Below are 21,429 nucleotides of genomic sequence, written 5' to 3' on the forward strand. Positions count from 1 at the left end.
TAATTACTATCTAATCATTTTATTTCAATCTTTTATCATAAACGCACTTTTTTGTTTCTTTCGCATTCGGGAGAACTTCTGCCATCGAGTGTTGCAAATGCCCAAAAAGTGGTTATAAAGGCCACGTTCAAATTACAAAACGACATATTCGCCATTCACTTCACCACTTCAAATCTAAACGGTCTCCACAACCAATCCGTATCATCAATTCTAAGTCTTCCGTATTGTCCAGTCATTCCATGAGCACATACCTGTCTGTTCGTGGACCCTCGACTGGTCCGCTCTTCACATACTCTAAAGGAAGTGCGGAACTGTCCAGTCCTTCAAAGCAGTGTTTATTAATTAACTTAACTTTTGCCAAGTTCGACAGAAATAAGACAAACAAGAGATGTTTGTCAAACATTATGCCCGGTCATCTACTGGTCAGATCCAGCCTTCATGTCAAGTTTGAGGACCATAGGTCCAGGAATTTTCAAGTTTACGTTCAAAGTTACTGTGACCTAGACCTTTGACTCGATGACCCCCAAAATAAAAAGGGGTCATCTACTGGTCAGGCCCAACCTCCAAGTCAAGTTTGAGGGCCATGGGTGCAGGCATTGTCAAGTCATCACTCGGTTCACCTTTTTTCAAGGTCACTGCTGGGAATAAGATACATGTATTATTGGCCCCTGGTCACTGTGAACTTGACCTTTGACCCCTTAAATCAGTAGGAGTCATATACTGGTCAAGCACAGCCTCAATGTCAAGTTTGATGACCAAAAATTATCACAATGTTGGGTTATCACTCGGACAAGCTTTGAAAACCATATCCCATTAAAAATCACTGTGACCTTGACCTTTAACCTGATGACCCCTTAAAATAATAAGGGTCATCTACTGGTCAGGCCCAGCCTCAATGTCCAGTTTGATGACCATAGGTCAAGGCATTGTCGAGTTATCACTTGGACAAGCTTTGAAAACCATATCCCATTTAAGGCCACTGTGACTTTGACCTGATGAACCCTTAAAATAATAGGAGTCATCTACTGGTCAGGCCCAATCTTTATGTCAAGTTTGATGACCAGGCATTGTCGACTTATAAATCCGACCAGGTTTGGTCTACCAACGGACCGACATGTGCAAAGCCATATACACCCTCTTCTTCGAAGGGGGGCATACTTACACAGCTTCAACATTGGCGTATACTCAAGCAATACTGTTAGGCATTTCAGAACAAAAATCATGCGCATGGGCCCTTGGAAATCACATTCACAATCGCATTCAAACGCTACATTAGAACTCCCAAGGTTCATACAAAACATAATACATGTCATACGCAATCCATGCCCACTTGCCCTCCTTCCTTGTGTCTTTCATCATGGGAACCAGCTGGCGGCGTTTATCAAGCACTTCCAGTGGGAAATGTTCATACATTTGAAATCCCGTCCCTGCCAAATGTTTCCACTTCCGCAGAACTACGTCCATAAAAATGGTTAACTTCGCAATGATATTTCGTACTTTACCCTGCCTTGGTGGCCCCAGGGAGCGATGAAAGTGCTCAAAGTGACTCAGTCGTCTTTTTCTTGATCTTGAGGGTCCCCTGGATATGCATACGAAGTTTGTTTTCGGTCTCGTCGGCAGAAGTTTGTTCTCGGTGTCGTCGGCTGAAGTTTGTTCTTGGTGTCGTCGGCTGAAGTTTGTTTTCGGTGTCGTCGGCTGAAGTTTGTTCTCGGTGTTCGGTGTCGTCGGCTGAAGTTTGTTCTCAGTGTCGTCTGCTGAAGTTTGTTCTTGGTGTCGTCTGCTGAAGTTTGTTCTCGGTGTCGTCTGCTGGCTCGTTTCCTGAAAAGTTATCTCCAGGAACATTGGTGAACACCAAATTATTTTTCATATTGACTGCGACTTTAATTACGCAATGGCATACCGAAGCTCCTCCAGTTGTTTTCCTAACATGATCACCCTGTCTGCCATAATCCCCGCCTCCACCTCCACCCACTCAACCTCGTCCTCAAGCTTATTTACGCGTTTGTCCTTACGCTTCACACGGTCCTCGAGGGCTATCCATATTTTCCTTAACTTCTTTTCAAGGGTTTCAATTGAATTCAATTTATTTTCCATGACTGTAAATTTTTGGCCCATTGCCTTCATAGTCTAGCAAGTCTTTGTTGTGTGGGTTCGCTGTCAAGATCAGTTTCAACTCAGCGCCTATCCATGGCTCTCATCAGGGAATCAAGGCCCAGGCTTTACACCCTCACCCATCTGTGCACAGAGATACCTTCTGTAAGTGGGCTGGTAATGTTTCTTTATAATGTATAGCTGTAAACTATTTTCTACAAGTTTCTTTATTCAGTCATCTACTCAGATCCCCTGCTTAAAGATTGCAGCCCCTTGCTGAGAAAAAACCCCATAAGAGAATACTGGATTTATTGGTCAAAGCATAATTATCATATGTTGCAAAACAGAACAAAGTAAACAATGTAATGTTTTTTTGCAATTTATGAAGAAACAAGTTTCAAATAACTAAATATCAGTCAGTTTCAAACACTTCAGAAGCGACATATTTTGTGTGTGTCCAAGAATCATAATTTGAGATAAAACGATAATATTACAACTTGTCTTACATCCATGAAAATCACAAACATGTATATAACATTAACAACAACTGCGTGATCTTCCAAAATCTTTAACAAAAGTGTATGACCAGGCAAAAGATCACAGTGAAGCACATAGGCCGGTATCTATATATCTGCAACTTTGTTGCATTTGTACTTCAAACTGGAAACTCTATTCTATGTTCCCGCAAAAATAAACGAAATCATATTTCTAAGTAGAAAAAAAATCTGCACAATAAGTACAATAGCGTTCCTTTTTGACCCAATTTCTTGAACAATCTTAAGTCAAGCTTTCCTTTGGTCTAAAGTATACAACTATCTCTTGTAAAAACAAGTTTAAATTAATAATGTGGTCAAATGAAATAAGATACTTGAGCTTGTTTCATGTAAGATTATTTTGGAAATTGGGGCCAATTTCTCGAAACTTCTTAAGCTTAACAGGCTTAAGTAGCTTATTTCAATTAGCCAAAATACATACTTAAATTGAATCTTGATAAATGAAAAAATGGTTTAATGTGATTTTCATCATGATAATTCCTATCCAAAGTATAAAAACTCTTAAAGAAAGTAATATTACGCAATTTATTGTAAATCAAAAATAGTGAGCTTAGCTTAATCCTGTTATAAGGGACTTAAGAAGTTTCAAGAAATCGGTGCTGGTAATTACATTGAAGGATTCAAAATCCCCCAACAAAGCGTTAATGGAACAACCTCATCATAATTATATATTAATACTATTATATACATTTGGCCTTTACAAGGCAAGTAATACTTGAACATGTGACATATAACAGTCACAATAATTTCATGTACTTTCTTTTAAAAAGTAAATACTTAAGATGAACTTCTTTAATGCTGAAAAACATGAATGTTTTCATGTTCTCTTTTATTTTAATTAAAAAAAAAATAAAGCTGCGCCCTCAAAGATTGACAGTTTTGACTCTTTTTTTTCTCAGAATCAGCTGATTTTGTTATCAATGCCTTCAATTCAGTCATCTAAGATGATTAACAATACAACAGATCTCAAATGTTTGAGAGCCTGCAGAAAATTTCATTTTTCAGAGGTGTTGGATACGCTTTAAGCCATAAAACAATTTGGTCTTTCGTCAGCAATCTAATATCACTGGTTTCCAGACATTTACACAAAAATTGGTTCATTCAAAAACAAAATAAAAATGGTCATTCTGCGAGAGTGCAGCTTTAAGATATGTTACAATTAATTACAACTAAAGAGTAAAACCTTACAACACTAATATAATTATTTGCTTTGCTTCATCATAAATTTGAATGACTGAGTTCCCCTATTACATATTAATTGTCGTTATTTTGCTTTTATATCTGTAACAAACACACTTTTAAAATAAAAATAAAAATGTCGAAAATTGATTAAAACTGAGAAGCATTCAAAATGAATATGCAAGAATTTAAGACCACAGGTACCATAATTACAATTCCGCCAAAATAATGCATGGGTTGCATCCATCTTATCCACGAGCGTAAGACAAAATATTGTTAGCTCATGATTTCCAAAAAATTGTTTCTCAATGCTTCAAAGTTAGGATGTTTTAAATCCTAAGAAAAATATTTTTTTGGTTAGAACTGGTGGATCAAACTATAATTTTAGACATTGATATTATGATCACTCACAAATATAAATTTAAAAACCAAACAATGATAAGATAATGCAGAAGTGCTTAACAACTTGGATATATCATAAAACATATGTTAAAGGCGCAAGAGTGCACTTTTCAGCAGCACATTCCAAGGTGCATTATCTTCCGGTACGTTCCCGGCCCATTCCAGTAACCTCTGAAAAAAGAAAATGGTAGGTCAGAATGTTTTACTTTTCAGTTAAGATTATAATAATTACTTTAAATAGCTGATAGTTAATACTAATAGAATCACACTCAGTTTCCTTGGTAATAACCAGTATTGGTATTTTTTTTTATTACTTATAAGTACTGATAGGATTATGTTTAGACTTGTGTTAAAGATATAGACTTTCCCCACCTTGATCCAATACAATGAAGCAGAGATCAAGCTGTGTTTAAAATATACTTTAAATTTATATATATAATTATTTATGAAGGTTTATATGGCGCTAAGGCTGTTCTAGAGGAAAGAACTAAGGCTGTTCTAGAGAAAAGAACAAGGTCCATTTTAGCGGAACATCTGCAAGACTTATTAATCTATCAGCATGTGTTTAATAGTTCATTGTAGTAAGGCATGGCAATGAAGCTCACAAAACGCTGTCACGATGCGTAGATCATTTGTGCATGAAAATCATAAAATAATCTACTGTAACTTCCCTGTTACAAAATTTGAATTTGTGTTGTGATTCGCCAATCATTTTGACAATTCACGGACCATAACTCAACTGTAAAGTCACAATGGAGACCTGACTTGTGATAAACTCAGTCAAAATATTATGCAATTGAGAATTGCTGCCAAATTTTGTAAAGATTGGAGAAAAAATGTCAAGAAAAGTGCCGACATGAAAGTAGGATGTCGCCGACATAGTCACATACAGACAACACAATCTTATTTTGCTATGCTTATGTAATCTGTAACATACTTGAGGAACATATGCCAGTATATTTGTGGCATGACATCTCTCTTGAGATGGTACATTGTACGTCTCTCCTTGCTCTGGTCGAGCGGGAACGTTTCGTAAATCTGCCCGTCAAAACCGAACTCGGCAAGAATGCAGTGGTGGTAATCTGTGATCAGCGGACATGAGGAGTAGCCATTGTACTGTAATATAAACAAGAAGTATGTTATATTGTACCTTTCATAAATGTGTCTCTTCTTTATAAAGTCGATAGTTCCGTTTTTTTAAGATGTCAGCAGTCCATATCATTATTTTTGGCTGGTTCAGACCTCCTAAAAATATCATATGGACTGCTGACGTCATTAAAATGTTGAGTGCAGCTTGCTTTTTACACAATGGCAAACAATTCTCGAAAGTAAACACTATTTGCTTTGAAATATAACACACCTCTTCGGGCCTTATAACATTATATGGACCGTCCAGTTAGTCCCCGCGGATAAGTCTACTCCGGTTCATGCCTGGGTTCATAAACATTTTCGTTCTGACTGGCAGGTCCTTTTAAAGTCATATGGCCCTCAATGGTGTGAAATATTTCTTAGTTCTGTCAATTATATTGTAGATTCCTGACTAAAGTGCTAACATATAAGTCTGAATTGTCATTTTAAATGAATTTCTCTCTGTTAAGTTTAAATTGCATGCTTGTAGCAACAGCAATTGTGTTTGAAATCACCAATAAAAAGTCTTAAAAGTAAAACAATACCACTATGGAGTGAACTCTAATACTTGGCTGTTGTTAACTTTCTCAGTCATACAAGGGGTGTAACCATAACATTATTCATGCCATAGTTACGGGCCTTGCTGTTCATGCGAGTACTGTCTCTGACAACATGTGTACCAAGTTGCATTTGAACATTTTGAATGTGTTTCAAGTTTTGACCAAGGTTAAAGTTCACTACGCCGATGCTGAAAAAAACAAGGGTATCACGATACTCTTAATATTTTTTACTTAAAAAAACAACAGACGGGCGAATAATATATGAAACAAGTTTAACATGAATGTTTACTTAAACGTTTACAATACAAGTACTCACTGTGCCTGAAGGCTTCTTTCCAGCCTCCATGTCTTTGATTCCTCGCCACAGGTGTCCACTGCAGGCAGCTGGATTTAAAACAAGTTTTAATGTGAAAGATATTAACCTGTTAAATTTTACACTATGGTAAAAAGGTTTAATAAGGAACAAAAGAAATGCTAACAGTTTCTGACAATATTGCTACAAATGGTGAATATCCAATCATTTAATAACTAATACATGTAACTTCATAACTGTATAATAGTACTTTAACTCATAAAGTCTACCATGAAAACATGACCAGGGGTCATTTACTTATCCACTCTAAAACGACACTCAAAAAATATTTGCTCCTATTCCAGAAACTCAAGAGTGATTCTTATTTGCTAACAGCTGTTTACAAAATCAAGCAAAGAAAAATATTATAGACTCAAATCTTTTATTATTTATCATATAATACAGTTTTTTCAGTAACCCAGAGATCGTTTCACTTCACCCCCTACTCACCTACAGCAGCTGCAGTTTTCGCAGCAGGTATGTTGGTACAGTCCCCAATGCCAAAAATGTTCGGAAATTTGACATGCTGGCATGTGTTTTTATCCACATCAAGGAACCCTGTCGCGTCAACAATCGGCACTGAAGAATTCTTGAGCACATCTGGTCCTGACTGGGGCGGTCCCACATGAAGAAAGTCGTACTGTGTAAAATATCATTGAAATTAAACTAGGAAATGGCTGAACTCGCAGCTAAAATCTTTTTTTTGTATAGAGTTATTACAAGATTAATGTCAAAATTTATCAAGAGTAACAAAATCTACTGGGTAATTTGAACAATGAAATTAATGATCACAATAAATTTTGAAAAGAGGCTATTTCAAACATTGTTGTTTGGTGTATGCCTGCCTGATTTTAACTAGAGCTGTAACAGGAGTGACAAATACCCCTGAATGACGCCTGGACACAGGAATGGCAAACTATTTCTTTGAAAAGAGGCCAAAACTCTGAGGTTATTGTACACTGCATTTCCACTTATTATGCTTAACAAGTGAGTGTTGTTTAATTAAAATCCATTGAGTAATTATGAAGCTATGCTGCTGACAAGAAAAAGTAACAAAGGGCAATAACTCTGTAGTTAGCTGAAATAGAGTTATGGTTCTTGTACACTGCACTTTCTCTCATTGTCCTTTTCCATTGTATGACGTTTGATTAAATTCCATCCTTTAGTTTTCAAGTAATGCTCCGGATAAGAAAAAGGAACAAAGAGCTATAACTCTGTGATTAGCTGAAAAAGAGTTATGGTTCTTGTAAACTGCATTTCCTCTCATTCTTCTTTACCATCATAAGAAACTTAATTAAATTCCATCCAGTAGTTTTCAAGTTATGCTCCGGACCAGAATAAGTAACAAAGGGCAAAAACTCTGTTATAAGGTAGAATCGAGTTACGGTTCTTGTACACTACACTTCCTCTCATTGTCTCATTGTCTTTAATTAAAATAATAATTAAATAATAATCATTTATAATTAATCACAGGAGTGACGAATACCCCCAAATGCCGCCTGGACACAGGAATGGCAAACCATTCCTTTGAAAAGAGGCCATAACTCCAAGGTTACTGCACACTGCATCTTCTTTTATCATGCATGTATTGTTTTATTTAAATCTGTTGAGTAATTTAGAAGTTACACTGCTGACAAGAAAAACTAGCCTTTCATGAGTTATCGTCCGGAAACCGTTTTTCTATTTTTAGTAACAGTGACCTTGACCTTGGCCCCACCAGCCCCAATATCGAACTTGGCCTGTATCTTCTGATGTTACACCTGTGTACCAAAATTTTTCAAATCTGTCTAGCCTTTTATGAGTTATCATCCGGAAATGTTTTTCTATTTTTAGTAACAATGACCTTGACCTTGGCCCCACCAGCCCCAATATCGAACTTGACCTGTATCTTCTGATGTTACACCTGTGTACCAAAAATTGTTCAAATCTGTCTAGCCTTTCATGAGTTATCGTCCCGTAACCGTTTTTCTATTTTTAGTAACAGTGACCTTGACCTTGGCCCCACCAGCCCCAATATCGAACTTGACCTGTATCTTCTGATGTTACACCTGTGTACCAAAAATTGTTCAAATCTGTCTAGCCTTTCATGAGTTATCGTCCGGAAACCGTTTTTCTATTTTTAGTAACAGTGACCTTGACCTTGGCCCCACCAGCCCCAATATCGAACTTGACCTGTATCTTCTGATGTTACACCTGTGTACCAACAATTGTTCAAATCTGTCAAGCCTTTCATGAGTTATCGTCCGGAAACCGTTTTTCTATTTTTAGTAACAGTGACCTTGACCTTGGCCCCACCAGCCCCAATATCGAACTTGACCTGTATCATCTGATGTTACACCTGTGTACCAAAATTTTGCCAAATCTGTCTAGCCTTTCATGAGTTATCGTCCGGAAACCGTTTTTCTATTTTTAGTAACAGTGACCTTGACCTTGGCCCCACCAGCCCCAATATCGAACTTGACCTGTATCTTCTGATGTTACACCTGTGTACCAAAATTTTTTCAAATCTGTCTAGCCTTTCATGAGTTATCGTCCGGAAACCGTTTTTCTATTTTTAGTAACAGTGACCTTGACCTTGGCCCCACCAGCCCCAATATCGAACTTGACCTGTATCATCTGATGTTACACCTGTGTACCAAAATTTTGCCAAATCTGTCTAGCCTTTCATGAGTTATCGTCCGGAAACCGTTTTTCTATTTTTAGTAACAGTGACCTTGACCTTGGCCCCACCAGCCCCAATATCGAACTTGACCTGTATCTTCTGATGTTACACCTGTGTACCAAAATTTTTTCAAATCTGTCTAGCCTTTCATGAGTTATCGTCCGGAAACCATGAAAACCGACAGACCAACAGACCGACCGACCGACCGACCGACCGACAAGCTCATTCCTATATACCCCCTCAAACTTCATTTGTGGGGGTATAATAAGCTTCATCTAGCAGTTTTCAAGTTATGCTCCTGATAAGGAAATGTAACAAAAGGCAATAACTCTGTAGTTAGCTGAATACAGTTATGGTTCTTGTACACTGCACTTCCGCTTATTATCCTTTACCATCGTGTCAAGTTTAATTAAATTCTATCCGGTAGTTTTCAAGTTATGTTCCAGACAAGACCAATTGCAACGAACGGACCGACCGACCAACAAACCGACCAACAGATCACAGGGTGACTCCAATATACCCACTCAAACTTTGTTTGTTGGGGGTATAACAATAGTCTTGGTGAAGGTATATGACCAAGTATATCATACATGGTACGTCTGTGTCTCTCCTTTCTCGCTGTCAAGGAGGTCAAAGGTTGCAGTCTTCTTGGCATGGTCCACAGCCTTCAAACTTTGTCGCTTGTTCAGGATTATTCCTCTGCAAACAGAGAAACAGTGTAAGGTGGTCTAGTGGTAAAGGTGTCAGCCTCTCATCCAAGAAATTGTGGGTTTAAGCCCCAGTCATAGGCACTGTTTCACAGTATTATCAAAATTTGGACACCGTGGAGCAGTACTAGTTTCTACCAAGGAAACAGACGAGTATATCCATAGCTGTCTTCACAATCAAACAAATTTAAATCTGTTTTTACTGAACACACTTAATCATTTACATCTAAGCTTAATTTCATAATACTTAAAGATGCACTCTTACTCCCAAATAAGATTTACCACAATTGAAAATATTGTTTTAATATTCCAAAAAGGATGAATAAATATAAAAAAAAGATTCTCTTGAAGGATATCGAGTTTAATTTGAAAGAAATGAGCATAAAACACAGTATTTCTACCTGACAAGACTATAGAATACAGTAAATCTTTTAGCATTCACCAATCTTTTAATATTTTTGCGCTTTCTGCTATTAAATCGATGGTTACAATCTTATTATCAGTAGTTAATATTTTCCTTGATAGCATTATTTAGTAAGTAGTTAAAGGTTTACCAGTCAAAAGTTATGTTTGTTTTACATGTGTATGTATTGATTTTGAATAAGAGTGTCACTTTAATGTTTAAAATTTACATTCACACTTGATTTTCTGTACAATAAAGTTTGCGTTTTTTATGCATGAACTGGTCGACCTTTCGTGACAGAGTTTCACAAGTTTTCTTGAGTATTACAACCAAAATCATAATTGCTAACAAGAAAAGTAGTGAAAAGGGGGTAATGTGAATATAAGGATTAATTCTTATTTTTCATCTAACCATGCGGTCTGAATGCTTGTCCGCGATTTTGCAAATTTTCCAAGAAGGGCTAGTGAACTTCATGGATTTGCAAAATAGTGACAGAGCATGAACGCTATGAAATCTATAGGAGTCATCAGCTGGACACCAAAAATCTAAATGTCAAGTTTGACGGCCATGGGTGCAGGCATTGACAAGTTATCACACAGACAAGCTTTTTTCGTTCAAGGTCACTTTGACCTTGACCTTTGACCCGATGACCCCTAAAATCATAAGGGGTCATCTACAGGTCAAAAACAACTCCAAGTCATTTTTGAGTGCCATGGGTGCATGCATTGTCGAGTTATCACTCGAAACATTTTCGCATTCAAGGTCACTGTAAACTTGACCTTTGACCCAATGACTCCTTAAATCAATAAGGGTCATCTCCTGGTCAGGCCCAACTTCCATGTCAAATTTGATGATCATAGGTTCAGGCATTGTTGAGATATCACTGGGAGAAGATTTTTTAACTTTTTTGTGTTAAAGGTTACTGTAACCTTGACTTGGCCCGTTAACCCCTAAAGTCAAGAGGGGTCATCTACTGGTCAGGCCCAACCTTCATGTCAAATTTGATGACCATAGGTCCAGGAATTGTCGAGTTTGCTTTCAAGATCACTGTGACCTTGACCTTTGACCCCTTAAATCAATAGGGGTCATCTACTGGTCAGGCCCAACCCCCAAGTCAAGTTTGAGGGCCATGGGTGCAGGCATATTTGGATTATCACTCGGACAACCTTTTATCATTCAAGGTCACTGTGACCTTTGGCCCAATGACCCCTAAAATCAATAGGGGTCATCTACTGGTCAGGCCCAACCTCCGAGTCAAGTTTGAGGGCCATGGGTGCAGGCATTGTCGAGTTATCACTCGGACTACCTTTTACCATTCAAGGTCACTGTGACCTTGACCTTTGGCCCAATGACCCCCCAAAACAATAGAAGTCATCTACTGGTCAGGCCCATCCTCCAAGTCAAGTTTGAGGGCCATGGGTGCAGGCATTGTCGAGTTATCACACGGACAACCTTTTACCATTCAAGGTCACTGTGACCTTGACCTTTGGCCAGATGACCCCCCCAAAACAATAGGGGTCATCTACTGGTTAGGCCCAACCTCCAAGTCAAGTTTGATGACCTTAGGTCAAGGCATTGTTGAGTTATCACACGGACAACCTTCTACCATTCAAGGTCACTGTGACCTTGACCTTTGGCCCGATGTCACCCAAAAACAATAGGGGTCATCTACTGGTCTGGCCCAACCTCCAAGTCAAGTATGAGGGCCATGGTTGCAGGCATTGTCGAGTTATCACTCGGACAACCTATTACCATTCAAGGTCACTGTGACCTTGACCTTTGACCCAATGATCCCCCAAAACAATAGGGGTCATCTACTGGTCAGGCCCAACTTCCATATCAAGTTTGATGACCACAGGTCTAGGCATTGTTGAGTTATCACTCGGACAAGCTTTAAAATTATCTTACCATTAAAGGTCACTGTGACCTTGACCTTTGACCCGATGAGCCCTAAAATCAATAGGGGTCATCTACTGGTCAGGCCCAACCTTCAAGTCAAGTTTGATGTCCATACGTCCAGAAATTGTTCAGTTATCTCTCGGACAAGCTTTGGTCTACCGACGGACCGACCGACTGACGGACCGACCTACCGACCGACCTACTGACCGACATGTGCAAAGCAATATACCTCTCTTCTTCGAAAGGGGGCATAATAAGTATTGAGGCACATATATATAGACATCTTTACACATGTATAATAAACATCTGATTGATTTTAGAAATGAAAGTCATTGAAATCAAGCCCCTAGGGGGAAGGCACTTTTAATTTATGCTACCCCCCCCCCCCCCCCCCCCAGAAGCAAATTTACCCTTTTGGGGTCCATATTAGCGAAAAAAAGACACCCACCTATATACAATTAAAATAATTGCCTTCCCCCAGAGGCAATATGTTTTACTGGAATAGCCCTTAGTTGCTCCTGCAATTTTGTGTTACCTTTTCAGAAAATACTTGTTCCCACAGAGTAGAATGCCTAGAAAATTGCATATATATTTTCATTACGATCATAAACTAATTTGGTTGTGCTTACATGGGTTCGATCCTCTGCCAAGGTGCATGTGAGTTTGGTTGGTGGTCATCAAGTCAGATTACCTCAGGGCTCTCTAGATTCCCCACTTGTATAACTTGTTTCAAAGTTATTGCAAAACAAATAAGAATCATTTTATTACAACTAACTAGAATAGCTCACTTTCTTTCAACGACCTTCATCAAGCTTTCCGCATATCTTGGCACCCCAAATATCACACCCAAGGCAGTGTTGTAGAGAATCTTTGTCTTGTCTTTAACTCCATGCTGAAATACACCGATTTTATACCATATTACTAAAGTGGGGTGAGGGGCAATTTTCAGGATTTGTTTACATTGACTCAGATCATGATTTATGTACCCGGTTGTTACCAAAAGTTGAAGGCAAAAAAATCAAGCTCAGAGTCTTTGAAATCACTTTCCAATTTCCTGCAAGGAATACTTCCAGCATATGAAAACTTTAAGCAGGACCATTATTTCAAATATATTTTAAAATGAGTAATATGACCTTGATGTAAGAGCATGGATATCTTTGAGGTTAACAACAGCTTATAATCATACAAGGTTCACAACAGCTCATAATCAATCAGTTGTTAGAACAGTGATCCTTTAAGGGCTCAAATTGTATAATCTTTTCTTCGATACTCCGCCACCAGGCTCATGATTTTCTGAGGCGCGTCTGCACACTTGATAGCACTGTCGAAATATTAGTAGTGTTTATCTACCCCACTGAAGAGCATAATATCATCATAGGAAATCGTTTTTTTGAAACAGCATGTACCTTCTTCCAATAGTCCTCAGCCAGATACATGATTTTCTGGGGCGCGCCTGCACACTTGATAGGCGTGTTTGGGAAAGTGAAGATGGCGTTTCCTCCGCGGAAATCCTGGATGGCAGGAAACGTCTTTTCCACATACTCCCTCAAGTAGTTTGTGCATACGTTCTTGTCATTCTTCAAGGCTTCCTCTAAACCCTCCACCTAGCAAGAGATATATGTGAAAGAAAATCAATCAAGCGTAAAATATACTGGTTCAAGTTAGAAAAACTCATTTGAAACTCTATATGCATGTCAACAAAGAGGCCCACAAGGGCTTATGCTCTACTGGTATGGCTTTTTTGGTAATTGTTCATCCTATACTGAACTCAAGCGTTTTACAAAGGGAGATAATTGCTACAATTGCTACAGCTCTCTGTACAAAGTTGTCTTCCTTAGAGTATACTTGTGCTAGGGCTGTAGCATTTCAAGGGCCATAATCTAGTCGTGCAGGGGCAGATATGGCTGGTTAAAGGATCCCAGCTCTGATGGAGATCTAACTGCTGTATAAGTTTGATTGAGGTAACTCAAAAGTGAAGACTGTATCATATTCACAAGCTTTTGTTTAATGCCTTTGGCCAGTAGAGCCCCCAAAAAATAAAAATAGCCGGCTTTTAATTCCTATTGCGGGTCAAATGTAATGATTTTTAACAATTTTATAATTACAAACTAAATATAACACAGGATGAGATGGTGTTGCGGTAAAGATGTATGCCGCTCACCTAAATGGTTTTGAGTTCAAGACCAACCAAGGAAACCCACAAGTCTGTTTTTAACAAGGAAACCAACTAGTATGTATTCATATTAGCTAAATAACATCTCAACAGAAGACCTAAAGTAAAGTGAATGTAATTGAAACTAAGATTGTCAGAGGCCATTAATGGGAAAAACTGACTTTGATCTTGTGAAAAGAGCACGGCAGAAGTGTTTTTATTTTACCTGTAACCTCCATTAGACGCTCCTAAAGACGAAAATAAATTACATGGTGAAATCGAATGCCACATATGACATGACTCATTTATAGCTTTTGTATACACAATAAATCAATGTGCAGTGAAGGGCATGTTTCATTCATTTTACCTTTTTCAAATCTATCTGTATTCCCAAGGCCACTACAAGGTAGTCGTAACTGAGCTGGAATAGAAATAAACACGTATGATAAATGTTAACTTGACATTCAATATAAAACTACAAACTGTAAAGGCTGATTTTATTTTTTTTTAACATTTTTAAGATTAGGTTTGTTTTGCAAAATGTAGTTGATCCATTAAAATAAAAAAAATATATATTTAACTTGAAGTGACACCTTGACATGTAAGTATCATATTAGAACACATAAGACTTATTTCTGAAGCAATTAATTTTTAATCAAATTCATGACCGTTTGAGTATACATTGAGAAAAAAAAGGATCTAGAACCCGATTGGATAAATTCAGTATTAAAGCTGCACTCTCACAGATTGAACGTTTTAACAACTTTTTATTTTTTTTGTCTTGGAACGAGCCATTTTTTTCGAAAATGCGTGGAAACCAGAGACATAAAACTGCTGACAAAAAATCAGAGCGCAGGTTTTCATATCTATCATTTCTATCTATGATGTTTTATGCATTTTTTCTTAAACACATAATACTTATTTTTGAAGCAATTAAACTTTTATCCAATTCATGACCGTTTGAATATACATTTAGAAAAAAAAAAGGATCTAGAACCTAATTGGATAAATTCAGTATATATATCAAAGCTGCACTCTCACAGATTGAACTTCTTTTAACTTTTTTGTCTTGGAACGTGCCATTTTTTTTCTAATATGCATAGAAACCAGAGACATAAGACTGCTGACAAAAAAATCAGAGCACAGGTTTTTAAATCTATGTTAAAAAAATGATGTTTTATGCATTTTTCTTAAAGCGTTAGTAACGCTTTTATCCATAAAATATTAATTTTCATACGGAAATATGATCTTTTGTCAGCAGTCTTATTTCACTGGATGTAAGATAGTTGAGCAAAAATTGGCTCATTCCAAGACAAACAAAATAACTGTTTTTATTAAAACGGTAAATCTGTGAAAGTTTTAATATTGTTAAACAAACCTCCAACTCTAATGCATATAGCATAATTTTTACTGATATTCTAAATTTTCCATTGCTTAATATTTTGATATAGTTTTGAAAACATGAACTCTTGAGAACTGACTTGGGAGTACCTTTTCCCCATTTTTAAGGGTGACTGTATTTCTCTCTGGGTCGAATTCCTGTAGATACTGATTGTAGTGCTTACATCCCCGTGGTAAAGCCTCTTGGGTGGGGACGCCTGACTGCGACAATGTTTTTACCCCGGCCCCGACCAATGTCCACATGGGCTGGTAGTAGTGGACCTGAAATCAAATAGAAAACTCTAAAAATAAAATGAAAGAAGCAAGAGCATGTGATGGACAGAACTAAAAGTTGTTTGATGACAGACAATTAAATATGATTTCCCCCATGCATTGGCCAGTTTTCCTTTTGATCTTACCCTTTAAACTTTCACAGGAAGAAAATTGTCAAAAACTTACATAAAATTGATATTGTTGTGTACAATACATTGAATCTTAATAACTGATTTATTGCATCGCTTATGACATCTATGTATCTTTCGAAGTGTTTGCATATTTTTCCAATTCGAAAATTTACTGGGTTTGTCTACAACATAAATCCCAGTTAAATTAAAAATAGCGTGGGTATCTGTACTAATCATGTGACTTTCACACGCTAAATATACACACTATAAACTGGGAAAGCATTACGCGGTATTTTTAAACGGGAAAACTCAGCTGAGACAGCGACCAAATATTATTTTAATCATGTAAAATGATGTATTATCGGCCACATACTAGCTTGTAATGACAATTTAGTTTTGTTATGAGGAAATACTTTTTTTTCCATTTTTCCATATTGGAACCATCTGGTGTCTAGTCGCCAGATGAGTGATGATATTAAGTGGAAAGGACATGGGTCTTGCACGCATCATATTGTCCTTATGTAACAAACACATGAGCCAAGTAATTTTAAAATTCCTCTGTGCATGACAAAGTTACATCAGGACACATAAATCTATACTCTTTGCAACATTCCATAGTGATTAAAATCTAAGTGTAAACTTGAACTCTGAGGTAGGGTCATTGGTCTTGGACAGGAAACATTGCCTTTGAAATGAACACATGCACAAATTATTTTTCAAAAATCCATGATAATGCATGATAAAGTTACAGCCCTGACATAACCAACTATACATGCAAATAAGTAGCATTTCATAAACCTGTAAGTGTGCCCTTGACCCTTGAGGTAGGGACATGGGTTTTGCACTCAACATGTGATCTAAATGTACCAAACTCCTGTGCCAAAAAGTCCTCTCTATATGAAAAAGTTACAGTCCAATACAGGAAACCAGACGGGCAAACAGTATGATTTTAATGCAACAGTCAATTGTAACCACGGCCCCCCCAGGTCCGGGGGTATACCGGGGATAGCCAGGGAAATGGGCCGTGTTTTTAGCTTCCAGGTGGCCCCGCAGTGCCAGGTGAATGCAGTGGTTTTGTCTTTGCGCCAAAAATAGCGAGGAATGGGCCTGGTTACCTAGGGTCCCTGGGGTGCGGGGGCATTTGGCGGGGATTTTACCAGCACTTCCTCCCCACAGGGCGGGGATTTTACCCGGGCTTGGGTGGACTGAAAGTCAAAGTCCCCGCTGATCTCCGGACCGCGGGGAGCCGTGGTTACAATTGACTGGTGCATAATATGCCCACTTTTGGGGGCAAGAAAACAAAACATATTAGAAAAGGTCGAAGTACCACAAAGGAAACTAATAATGAATTAGACAAGCTTTTGGCAAAGTAGAATGTATAGTTATTTACACAGTGATCTTGAGAAGCGATAGGAAAAACTAACCCAAAACTACCGAAAACAGACATGCCAGAAACCAAGGTAAAACCTTGAAACCAGCAAAACCACTTTGTTGATGAGCAAAGAGATGATATCAAGAGAAATACAGCAGCCAGCATAGAATACACACACTGCAAAAGTGCATATTCACCTGCACATATAATGATAATAAGGGAAAAGAGAAACAGAGTGATATACAAACTAATATACACCAAATCTGATAATTGCAAATAAGTAAATACATAAATGTTCTAAATATGTGTAAGTCAAAACACCTAAACAAGCATATTAGTATGAAACCTTTTAAAAACCCATTGGCAAAATAATGGAAGATGAAGAAGAAATATCAAATGAATTAAGTAAACACTTCAGGCATCCATTTTCACTACTGAATAATTAAATTAGTATACTACCAAACTTTAACATCAACAACCAACAAAACAAGCTAGAGACCGTTGAAATTATGAAAGATTAGATCTTGAAAATAGTTACGAGTCATAAATCCTTCTGAAGAAAAAGGGCAATCTGACAAAAGTCACCACAGAATAATAACAGAATGTCAGTGAGCAGAGAATCTAGCAACCTTACTACAAAATTTAATATTAATCTTCAATAAATCAAAAGAATCCAGAAAAATGGCAAATGGATTGAAACAGGCATCTTACACACCAGGTTATAGGAAATGGCAGAAAATTACTACCCAGTAAGAATAACTTCAATTTGCTGCAGAATATATCAAAAACAAAATCATGAGATTCATTGAAACAAATGAACTCATCAACCCAAACCAACATTGATTTTGAAAAGACCATTAAACACAACAACTCGCATGCCTACAAGAATGGACTGAGTGGACAGATGCAAAGAAATAGCTATGATTTAATAGGACTTCAAAGCAGTTTTCAATAAAGTACCATACCAAAAAGCTCCGAAAGCAAAATATGATACTACTGATTCCAAAGAGAAATTTGTAATCATAAATGATAATGCCACATGTAAAGGGGAAAAAGTTTAAAGTGGAGTCCCTTGAGGAATGTCATAGGTCCAATCCTTTTCTATATTAAGGTGCTTCCCAAAAACATAGACTTTCCTCCAAATTATTCGCTGATGAAACCAAAATCTTAAAAAGCATTAAACACGAAGACAGCTCTCAAAAACTACAATGTACAAAGCATGCAACTGGTACAAATCCTGGCAATTACTACTTAACACAATGAAATGCAAAATCGCCAAAAAACATACAAATTGGTCAAACTAAACTGTGAATACTTTATTAAGACTTAATAAACAAAATAACAACAACAAGCAAATTCATTGAATTGATATCCCCCGTCAGATTAGGCGAGGATTTTATGTGTTGGTGAAATATTCCAATCAAAACATGTGATATGAGATATGAGTTTGTTTAGAAGTTCAGAACTGTTTGGAATAAAGGGATCATTTATTTATTGAATATACTATATAGTGTAGCATTTAGATTTGACCTAGTAACATAGTTTTTGACGCCATGTTGCCCAGTATCAAACTAATAAAAGATTTAATCAAGGCAAACATTCTGAAAAAGTATCATGAAGATTGGAGTAGAAAAATATAAGATTGGAGCGGATGTATTGCCTCTGTTTGTTCCCAAGATTTGACCTTATGACCTAGCTTTTAAGGGGGACATTTTGACCACAGTTTCTGACCCCATGTGACCAACTTTAAAGTCTACCAATATTACATTAAGTCAGACCCATCAATACCAATTTCTATATTCTGACCTCATGTGACCCATTTTTGAGCTAGTCAATAATTCCATCAAGGAAAACATTCTGATTAATTTTCTTAGATATTTGACAAGATATATTGCTTTTAGTATGTTCCCAAGTTTTTTCTAAGATTTGACCTAGTGACCTAGTATTTGACCCCATGTGGCCCACATTTACAAGCTGTCAAAGTTTTATCAAGGGGGACATTCTGACCAAGTTTGTAGATTATCTGACCAATCCGTACCAAGATTTGGTTCCGGACAGAAAAAATGTTGCAGACGGACAGAGGGAAGGATGTGCGCAAGGAATAACAGAAGGACAGACAATGCCAAAACAATATCCCCCTCCACAAATCTTTGATCTAATTTTAAAACAATAGGTGAAAGCGAAAAGGTTCTATCTTTTTTATTTAATGTCACTTAGAACCTTTTCACATTCACCCCTCGAAAAGAGGTTGAAGGAAAGGGTCTTGGAGTTATTTTTAACAAGCAGCGAAAATTCAGAATCTGTTTTATATTCGAGGAAATGTTCTTCATATGTGAAGAGCTCTTCAAATAATTAAAGAGCTTTTCAAATAAATATAGACCTCCACAAAAGATTTGAACAGCTCTTCAAATCAAATGAAGACCTTGAGATTTAAATGATATGAAGAAGTTTCTAAAATTTTTTGCTAACATTACATAATTAATTATCGCTGGCAACAATTCATTTGTTGCTCTCACTAATTAAATTAGAGCGAACTTGAAGAGAGCTCTTATTAAATTTATGAGGACATCAAATGGTTTGTAGATAAAGCTCCAATTCTAACAAATCCATACCTAACTGCTTTGAAGATAGCTCTTTTACTGTTAATCAACTCCTGAATTTAATTGTTGAGAGCATAAACTCCTAGATACATTCAGATTTGAAACTATGAAGTATTTGACATACATTATATAAATAATGGTTTAGAGACATCTCCAATTGAATTGGAGTGGTCCCTTATTGATTTAGAGATTGGTGTAATTCAATAGCAGAGCTCTTCAATTCAATTGAATTGTATAGCATTCTGGACAAAGCTTTGTTGCAGAGCTCTTCAAACATTTGAGATAATGTAGATTTGGCACTCCATAATATCATGTGAACATAAAATTGTCAACATTATCAACATGTTTTAATAATAAATGTCAACTAACCATGTAAAATTTAAAACTGTCAAATCAGACCAAACATAAAACAGGGCCCAGGGAAACCCTTTTAATACAGCCTGAGGAAGTGTTTTGTGACTGCAATTCGAGGAGTGAAAGCGAAAAGGTTCTATCTTCTTCTTTATTTAATGTCACTTAGAACCTTTTCGCATTCAGCCCTCGAATTAAACCAGTCAGCTCAACATCTTGTTTATCTATTCTCGCCGTTCACATCGACATTGTCTGAAGTGCCTACAAGACTAAAATATGAGCATGCATTACCATGTCTGATAACAAGAACCACTTGCTAACATATTTGAGTCGATATCTTAAAATAGAGATACAAATGTACATGTACAAATGTACATGTACATTTGTACAGTAAACATTGGGCAAGGAACCAGATGCATTGACTTTGAGCCGTAAATGAGTTATGATACAACTCTTCTTCATTTATCTTCACATGAATTTCGTCAATTTCTGTTTTTAACCAGATTGATATATCGACAAACAAATAAAAATGGCCGGTGAAGTTGTAAACACACGTACGCCATATGGTCTACTTTCGCTTTCACTTACCTTGGCCGGTTCAATAATTGCCACGTTTCCAACTCCAAATTGCCGACAAGCACGTGCCCCGATTGAAAGACCACCTGAGCCGCCTCCGGCAACCACCACTTTATAGTGTTTGGTGGTTTCTGCGCTGTAATTTCGCACGAAATGCACGAAAACCTTGCCTACTTTATTCGTGGAAAGGGCCATCCTTAAACAATGACGCTTCTTTTGTTTTCCGTGTTTAAAAGATTCTGATTATTTCTTAAATAATTTCCGTATCTCATTCACTTCATTCACATGTTAGCATGTCCTTGGGTAAATACATAACAATGAGTCCACTTTTTAGATAACACTCATGGTAGGCTGAAATATACCGCCGTGGTTCAATGACGTACTCGATAACTGTGCGACATAGCCAGTCAGTGGGAAACACGTTGTGAATGTGCACAGGCTAAATGAAAGTATGCTGGCATCACCTTTCTGGTTTTATTTTTAAATTGTGTAACAATTTACAAATTGTTAAGCTTATTTTCTCAGTGTTTATTGAATTAAAACCTATTACTCTTCTTTCGAATTACAGTACACGGAACAAAAGGACTCTGGATTTAAGTTGGTTTATTGATTAAAAAAAAATATTTGAGAAACTTGGTAAATGGTTGAAAGGGACAT

At 37.2% G+C, this 21,429-nt stretch overlaps 1 protein-coding gene across 1 annotated transcript; it reads right to left on the reverse strand.

Annotated features, from left to right (window-relative positions):
• Window positions 1-2,383: 2,383 nt before the first annotated feature.
• Window positions 2,384-21,211, reverse strand: LOC128207849 (sulfide:quinone oxidoreductase, mitochondrial-like). The gene is made up of 10 exons (XM_052911017.1): window positions 20,785-21,211; window positions 15,581-15,751; window positions 14,457-14,510; window positions 13,344-13,541; window positions 12,726-12,829; window positions 9,519-9,627; window positions 6,717-6,906; window positions 6,231-6,298; window positions 5,164-5,342; window positions 2,384-4,397 (listed from the first exon to the last, which is right to left on the reverse strand). The coding sequence occupies exons 1-10, from the start codon at window positions 20,965-20,967 to the stop codon at window positions 4,337-4,339; spliced, it is 1,317 nt and encodes a 438-aa protein (XP_052766977.1). The 5' UTR covers window positions 20,968-21,211; the 3' UTR covers window positions 2,384-4,336.
• Window positions 21,212-21,429: the final 218 nt, after the last annotated feature.

The sequence above is a fragment of the Mya arenaria genome, chromosome 11 (genome assembly GCF_026914265.1).
Source record: "Mya arenaria isolate MELC-2E11 chromosome 11, ASM2691426v1".
NCBI classification, from domain to species: domain Eukaryota; kingdom Metazoa; phylum Mollusca; class Bivalvia; order Myida; family Myidae; genus Mya; species Mya arenaria.

Coding starts and splice junctions, on each gene's coding strand:
- LOC128207849 (XM_052911017.1), bottom strand. CDS start 20,967: ATGGCCCTTTCCACGAATAAAGTAGGCAAGGTTTTCGTGCATTTCGTG. Junction 9,628..12,725: donor ATGAAGGTCGTTGAAAGAAA/GTGAGCTATTCT, acceptor CTCTGTTTGCAG/AGGAATAATCCTGAACAAGC. Junction 5,343..6,230: donor GAAAGAAGCCTTCAGGCACA/GTGAGTACTTGT, acceptor TTTATATTACAG/TACAATGGCTACTCCTCATG.